The sequence below is a fragment of the Phocoena phocoena genome, chromosome 1, assembly GCF_963924675.1.
Source record: "Phocoena phocoena chromosome 1, mPhoPho1.1, whole genome shotgun sequence".
NCBI lineage: Eukaryota > Metazoa > Chordata > Mammalia > Artiodactyla > Phocoenidae > Phocoena > Phocoena phocoena.
Window position 1 is genome coordinate 35,384,035 of NC_089219.1, and position 7,844 is coordinate 35,391,878.

At 46.2% G+C, this 7,844-nt stretch overlaps 1 protein-coding gene across 1 annotated transcript; it reads left to right on the forward strand.

Annotated features, from left to right (window-relative positions):
* Positions 1 to 270: 270 nt before the first annotated feature.
* Positions 271 to 1,292, forward strand: LOC136125510 (hypoxanthine-guanine phosphoribosyltransferase-like). Its single transcript, XM_065880280.1, is given in 2 exon segments — positions 271 to 615; positions 981 to 1,292. Coding segments are annotated over 2 exon segments (657 nt in total).
* The last annotated feature ends 6,552 nt before the right edge of the window (positions 1,293 to 7,844 follow it).

The following is a 7,844-nucleotide window of genomic DNA, read 5'->3' on the forward strand; positions in this document are numbered from 1 at the left end:
TGACAGATAGCAATCACTGCTTTTCAAAGATTTGCTTATATTTCCCAAAGGAGGCTCGGGGTGCTGCTACTAGAAGAACCAGGAATGAATGCTGAGCAAGCAAAAGAATGAGGTGTCCCGGTCCCCAGCCTGCACCTACTTCCTCCTCCACCTCACCCAACCCCTCCCTGTGGCAGACCCAGGGCTCTTAGCCTTGGGGTAGTTGCGTCCCCTTTAAGAAGCTGATGAGAACCCCGACTGCCCTCAGCCCACACACCAGCCAGCTCCGTTATGGTGACCTGCAGCCCCACCGTCATGATTAGTGATAATGAACCAGGTTATGACCTGGATTTCTTTTGTATGCCTAATCATTATGCTGAGGATTTGGAAAAGGTGTTTATTCCTCGTGGACTAATTATGGACAGGACTGAACAGCTTGCTCGAGATGTGATGGAGGAGATGGGAGGCCGTCACATCGTGGCCCTTTGTGTGCTCAACGGGGGGCTATAAATTCTTTGCTGACCTGCTGATTACATCAAAGCACTGAACAGAAATAGCGATAGATCCATTCCTATGATGGTAGATTTTATCAGACTGAAGAGCTACTGTAATGACCAGTCAACAGGTGACATAAAAGTAATTGGTGGAGAGACTTCCCTGGTAGCACAGTGGTTAAGAATCCGCCCGCCAATGCAGGGGACGTGGGTTCCAGCCCTGGTCCGGGAAGATCCCACATGCTGCGGAGCAACTAAGCCTGTGCGCCACAACTACTGAGCCTGCACTCTAGAGCCCACGAGCCACAACTACTAAGCCTGCGTGCCACAACTACTGAGGCCCAAGCACCTAGAGCCCGTGCCCCGCAACAAGAGAAGGCCCCGCAATGAGAAGCCCACGCACCATAACAAAGAGTAGCTCCCGCTCACCGCAACTAGAGAAAGCCCGCGTGCAGCAGCGAAGACCCAACGCGGCCAAATAAATAAATAAATACTTTTTTAAAAAAGGTAATTGGTGGAGATGATCTCTCAACTTTGACTGGAAAGAATATCTTGATTATTGAAGGTATCATTGACACCGACAAAACAGTGCAAACCTTGCTTCCCTTGGTCGAACAGCATAATCCAAAGATGGTCAAGGTTGCAAGTTTGCTGGTGAAAAGGACGCCTCAAAGTGTTGGATATAGACCAGACTTTGTTGCATTTGAAATTCCAGGCAAGTCTGTTGTAGGATATGCCCTTGACTATAATGAATACTTCAGGGATTTGAATCATGTTCGTGTCATCAGTGAAACTAGAAAAGCAAAATACAAAGCCTGAGTTCAAGTTGAGTTTAGAAACATCTGGAGTCCCATTGAAATCACCAGTAAAATTATCAAATGTTCTAGTTCTGTGGCCAGCTGCTTAGTAGAGCTTATTGTATGTATCTTCTAAGAATTTTATCTGTTTTGTATTTTAGAAACGTCACTTGCTGCAGTCCTGAACTCTATTTGCACGATGAGCCTATAGACTATCAGTTGCCTTTCGGTAGATTGCTGTTTGATTCGAGAATGAAAAATCCCTTAAACCACATCACTATTGAGTGAAAATATTGAAACTGTATCTGTAAGAAACATTTAAAGCAAAGAATATATTAGTTTTTAAATTGGTATTTTAATTTTTATATATTCAGGAAAGAACAGAAGTGATTGAATATTGTTCATTATACCACTGTGTGCTTGGAAAAGTAAGAAGCAGTCAGTTTCATATCAGTGACAGCATTCAGAGGTATCATTATGTTGGATAAACCATACGTCCTGGAATTATTTTAGTAGGTTTCAGTAGTATTAACTGTATTTTCCCACGGGTTCAGATTATTTCCGGTGAATCTTTGTCAACAGTTCCTTTTTTTTTTATATAAATTTATTTTATTTATTATTTTTGGCTGTGTTGGGTCTTCGTTGCTGCACACGGGCTTTCTCTAGTTGCGGTGAGCGGGGGCTACTCTTCGTTGCAGTGCGCGGGCTTCTCATTGCGGCGGCTTCTCTCGTTGCGGAGCATGGGCTCTAGGCGCGTGGGCTTCAGTAGTTGTGGCTCGTGGGCTCTAGAGCGCAGGCTCAGTAGTTGTGGCGCATGGGCTTCGTTGCTCCGCGGCATGTGGGATCTTCCCAGACCAGGGCTCGAACCCGTGTCCCCTGCATTGGCAGGCGGATTCTTAACCACTGCGCCACCAGGGAAGCCCAACAATTCCTTTTAAATACAGATCGATAAGTTCCAAAAACCTGCCACTTTTTTGAGTCTTCAATGTAAAATCCTTAAAATAAAGGCTGTCTCTTTAAAAGAAAAAAAAAGCAGCTGATGAGAAAAACAAAATGCATTTGCACACCCAGTCACATATGCTCACAGGCCTGGCGGGGTGTAAGGGCTCAATAAAAACTTGTCGAATGAATGAATGGTTGGAATTCCAGGGGTCTCACTTGCCCTCTTGGGGTTAAGAACTGGTGTTAACACACCAGTTCCTGCACACTGTGTGTGCAGGAACCTCTATTCTATTGTAAACAGGTACCCCTTTGATTAGGTAGAGCACCTCTCCTTTGCAAGCCTCTGAAGGGTGGCTGCCCATTTCCTGCTCCCAGTCGCATCCAGCCTCCCAATGGTGGAGGTGGCACCATCCTGCCCTCTTCCTCCTTCATTCAACCCCCATCTTCCCTGGAGGCTGGCTGTTCCTTGCTCCTGTTCTGCCAACGCTGACCTCCTGGACGTGCCCCAGCATTCAGAGCATCCCTGACGTAGTCCCAGCGGGGACTGGGCTTGAGACTTGGTGAAAACAAGCTCTCTGACCTGGTCATCCCTGAAGTAAGGTCAAAGGATATATTCCCAGTGGTGCTTCCCAGACCTACACTAGGGAAACGCTGAGACTAGGGAAACGCTTGGACATCACAGCTTCTACGGTTTCCTAACTTGCTCAAGGCAGACCAGCCTGTCTGGGGCCATGGCATTCCGCAAAGCCCTGAGGGAGAGCTTGCTAAACCTCCTCTATCCCAGTCAAAGCACCCTGAAACTCCAGTATAATTACCTCAGATGGTTGCCACATCCAACATCCAGGTTCACGGGACAACTTCCTCCCAAGCCACCAGCTCCAACTTGCCGCAACGGATTTATAATTGGACATCACAGGTGCCCAGTGTGATGAGGTAGCCATCTGTGGCACCCTATGATCAGTTACCTCTTGGGTAACCGGATCTGGGAGGAACAGAACTCAGCAGACCTGGCAGAGGATGACCACACCCTCTCCCGAGGGATGTAACGCCCAGGCCAGTGGCCAGAGGTGGCAGAACAGCGAGACAGAGTGGCCCCATCAGGCTGCCCCTCGCAGCCCTGCCTCCCTGGGTTCCCTGCAATAGGAATAGTCATCTCTTCCACATTCTCACTTTCTCCTGGGGTCTGGAAAGGAGGAAAGTAGGTCCCACCTGAGACCCCAGGAGTGTTGGAGCATTCCCGAGTGGAAATCCTCTGGTGGCCAGCACCACTCATGCCTGGGAAAAGGCATTTCTTCCCACGGGAACAGGAAGCCCACCCCTGCGTGCTATTGCACACACACCCACTCCGATGCCCCAATCAGAACAAGCGTCCCTTCCTCAGGGCGTGGGCAAGGATGGTGCACCAACATGCCTTCAGGGAAAAAGGGTTAAGAAAAGGGTGGGACATCCCTATGACATTGGTGAATGAATCATGAGAGCTAATGGGCTTGCGTCATCACTACTCCTTATCCTCAAATAACATTTGAAGTGAGATTGAGCAGCCAGGAAGCCATCCCCGCTCTTCAACCAGGCTACGGATCCTGCAGGAAGGAAGGTGTGTCTATGGCCGGTGCAATTTACTCCCAGAAAATGTGCTTTGTATTCTAAGTAGGCTTGCTGTTTTTTGAGGCCAAGGACAATGAGTCATTTGTGTCGGGTGCTAGTGGTTCTAGGATTTCAGAGTGATCTGGGGGTGAAGCAAGGACCCGGTGTACCTTAAGGGCAAGACGCCCTGAAAATGCATGCTTGCCCTTCTCTGCCGGCCCACCCTTGCCTTTTAAAGGGTCCCCACTCAATCATGACACAGCACAGAGACGAGCAAATTATTTTTCTGGAATAAAACCTCTAATGCTTTCTGAGTACATAAGGGCTGGCTTTTTAAAATCTTTTGTAAGACTCTGGAGGTGATACATGCAGATGGTAGCCACCCCCTGTGAACGCTGGAGAAGAATTTTACCCTGCTTGCTATCTAGGCAGGGCCATTTAGCAGGCCCAGTGCGGAGTTAAGCTCTCTGGTTGTGGATCCAATTGTCTGAGGTCAAAGCTGAGCTCCACCACTTAACACCCTTAGGAAGCATCAGTTTCCTCATCTGTAAAATGGGGATAATCACAATGAAACCTGCCTCAAGAGGTGGGGAGCCCATGAGGAGGTGTCAGTACCTTTTCCTCACACCTGTAAATGTTCAGTAACTGTTAGTCATTCTCATGAGGGTTTGCTGGCATTCTATGTAAGACCTCTGCTTGCAGTACTGGGTAATTTCATTCTAGCCAAGGTCGATAAAAGTCTGTTGTGCTTTAAGAAGGTCCTGAGCTTTGAACTATCTGAACCCTCTTTGGGGTGTTGATACCAGCTTCTGGCCTCACAGGGTTCCTCGGGACCAAATGGCCTTTGTCAAGCAGTCTGTATAAAAGGGACTTCATCCAAGCCTTGTTGGATTAACTGGGGCTTCCTTTAAATAAGGGCTTGTTTTCAGAAGCATTCTTTTTCCAACAAGGGAAAAGAACACAATGGATTCCAAGTAATCTACAGTCCTCATCACAGCTTGTCACAAACACCTGGCACATCTTTTCAGCCCAGAGTGCAAACACACACACTCCCTCACTTGCTAACTTCAGGAATACAGCCCCAGCCTGATGTTTCAAAAGCATTTGCTGACAAACTTCCTCTCACTTATAGAGTTATTTCCTGGAAGAACAGCAAAAACTGTTTTTGAATTGCCAATATGGCTTTAGTTGTTGCTGAAGTTAAGTGAAAGTACAATTGTTACCACCTATTTACCTTAAAAAAAAAAACCTGAAAACAATTACTTTTTCTTTTTTCTTTTTTTTTTTTTGCTGATCAACATTTTTCAAGCAAAGACAGGACTTAGGAATTGGGTTAATGTGTTGCTTATTTCAAAAAAAGAAAATTTCTTAATGTTTTTTGGGCAACACTTTAACTTGGTGCTTCAAAAAGCAATTGTGATGAACAGTAGAGAGAGTTAAAGCACTTATGGAATAGATAGACACCGGCATTTGGGGTTGCACATAACAAAGAAATAAATATTTTTCAAAATATTCTAGGAGCCAAGACACAGGGGCATGCTTTAGGAATGTAATAGGGTGGGGGGCATATTGGAACTACCCATTTCCTTTAAAATCACTGAGGAAAACGAAGCAGCATTCAGCTTCACATACTGACTTTACACAGTTTATATGTAATAGCTTGACTTAAATCCAAGAAGCAAAGATGGAACTCTCACTCTGTTTATTTTGAAAAATAATTGCATGGACACCCTCTCCTTAGGCTTCCCTGAGACACAACAATATTGAAATCAGAGCAATTAATAACTCTACAACGGCCTCTAAGTGTTCAAGGGAAAGAAAGAGTTAATTGATCCAGACGTCATTGTCTTATTTTAAGAAACGGTCACGGCCACCCCAAGCTTCAGCGACCACCACCCTGACCAGTCGGCAGCCACCAACATCGAGGCAAGACCCTCCACCAGCAACAAGATTACAACTCGCTGAAGGCTCAGAAAATTGTTAGCATTTTTTAGCAATAAAGTATTTTTTAATTAAGGTATATACATTGTGTTTTCTAGACATAATGCCATTGTACACTTAATAGACTACAGTATAGTTTAAACCTAACTTTTATATGCACTGGGAAACCAAAAAATTCATGTGACTCGCTTTACTGCATTATTTACTTTATTGTGGTCTGGAACTGAACCCACAGTATCTCTGAGGGATGCCTGTAATATGTTTATAAAAGAGGCCTGAGAGAGCTCCCTTGCCCTTCGGCCCTATGAGGACCTGAGACCTGGAATAGGGTCCTCACCAGACCATGCTGGCACCCTGATCTTGGACTTCTACCCTCCAAAACTGTGAGAAATAAGTGTTTGTTGTTTATAAATCACCCAGGCTTTTGTTATGGCAGCCCAAAGGGACCGCGACAGACTGCGTCTCCAAAAGCAGCAGCCCCAAAGCTACGGATTAGCTATGAAAAATACACAACCATTTTCAGTATCAGTTGATACCACCGAGGAAACACAGACCTCTTTAGCTCCACAGCCCCACAGTGGAGCACGAGCCTGCCCCCATGAGTCTTGGACAGTTCCAAAATCACATGTCCTTTTTCAGTTGTTATGGGCAAATGATAACTAATTTCATTACCTTTCCTTTTCAGGTCCAACAGCAGGCTTCTTACTAGCAACATTCTAACTGAAGGTGACTAAAATCTGGCATTTGGAAAGTAAAATGGCTTGAAGACTACTAAAGATCTCTGCTTCAGAGTTACACTAGGAGGCCTGGCTGCCCTGAACCCCTGGCGACCTGGCAAAACTCCTGTATGTGCCAAGAGCTGGAATTCCCACTATTTGCAGGAAGGCGACTTTCATAGCAGTGAATTATCAGCCTTGTGTGGAGTTAGTCATGCTGCTATGCTTACTTTTTTAAAAAATAAATTACCTTTAGCTCTATCATTATCAGCTTTGTTTTGGATTGGAGGTTTGACCTCCCAATGTGTAGAACTGCATATCTGCATTAACGTTACTCTTGGTCTGTAACTTTCCAATGACTGAGACTTTAAGAAATGCATTATGGTTTAAGTATTCCTATTGCCGTAGCCAGATGTATACACAACCCACGCAAAATTAGTTGGTGTGGTGAGAGTTCATTTGTGACATGCTGTTTGTAAACAGATGCTACTTAAGTTACTTGCAACATAATCTCAACACATGTAAAAATATACTTTTACACTTACAGGACATTGTTTTATAATATAAACCCTTATATACAAACCCTGCAAGATGTGCATTGTGCTTATCTACAGATCGTTACTACTGAGTTTTGTTTCCCAGTTGAAAGTGGGGAGGCCAGATGGACCTGTAGTCTTCATCATGCTATAGTGTCACAGAGCAAACACCTGTGCCGGTACCTGTCATTTTCCAGATCAGATGCTGCCCAAGTGCTCTATGTATACACACAAAATGACGTTAGGCCCACCAGGTTTTCCCAGAACCAAGCAGGAAGTTCTGACTACAACCCTGTCAGACAAAGTGCCGCAGCATTCCCCAGCTGCTTCCTCTCGCCAGAGTCAAAGGTCTTGGCACCAAGATGAGCAGAAGACTAAGAAGGCATCCACCACCCCCACTCCCACCCGAGTCTTGTCCACAGAAAGCTCTTCCCAGGCTCACACCTAGGAACGGGGTGTCCGGGGGGCCTACAGCGTGGGCCCGGGGGTCTTCCCTGATCCATTTTTCAAACTACACCCGGAGTCAACGTCTCTCCTGAGACTTTTCAGGGATTTTCAGATGAGCCGCAGGGCTAAAGCAGCTCAGCTAGGCTGCAGGGGCCCAGCTTCCCCCAGACAGTGAATTAGAGCCTGGTGAGTCCAAAAGAGAGTCCAGCTTTCACCCGGGGAACAGGCTCTGGGAAGATGTCCCAGCCCCAAAGGGAGGGTTTGGACTCCCAAACCAGTCCCCTAACCTGGCACCAGGTCTCACCCCACCGCAACCACTCCATTCAAGGGCAGAGGAGTCACAGATTTCACCAGCAAGCCTGGCCGTCGGAGGGCTCTAACACGTCTCCCTCTGCTCCCTGCCAGGAC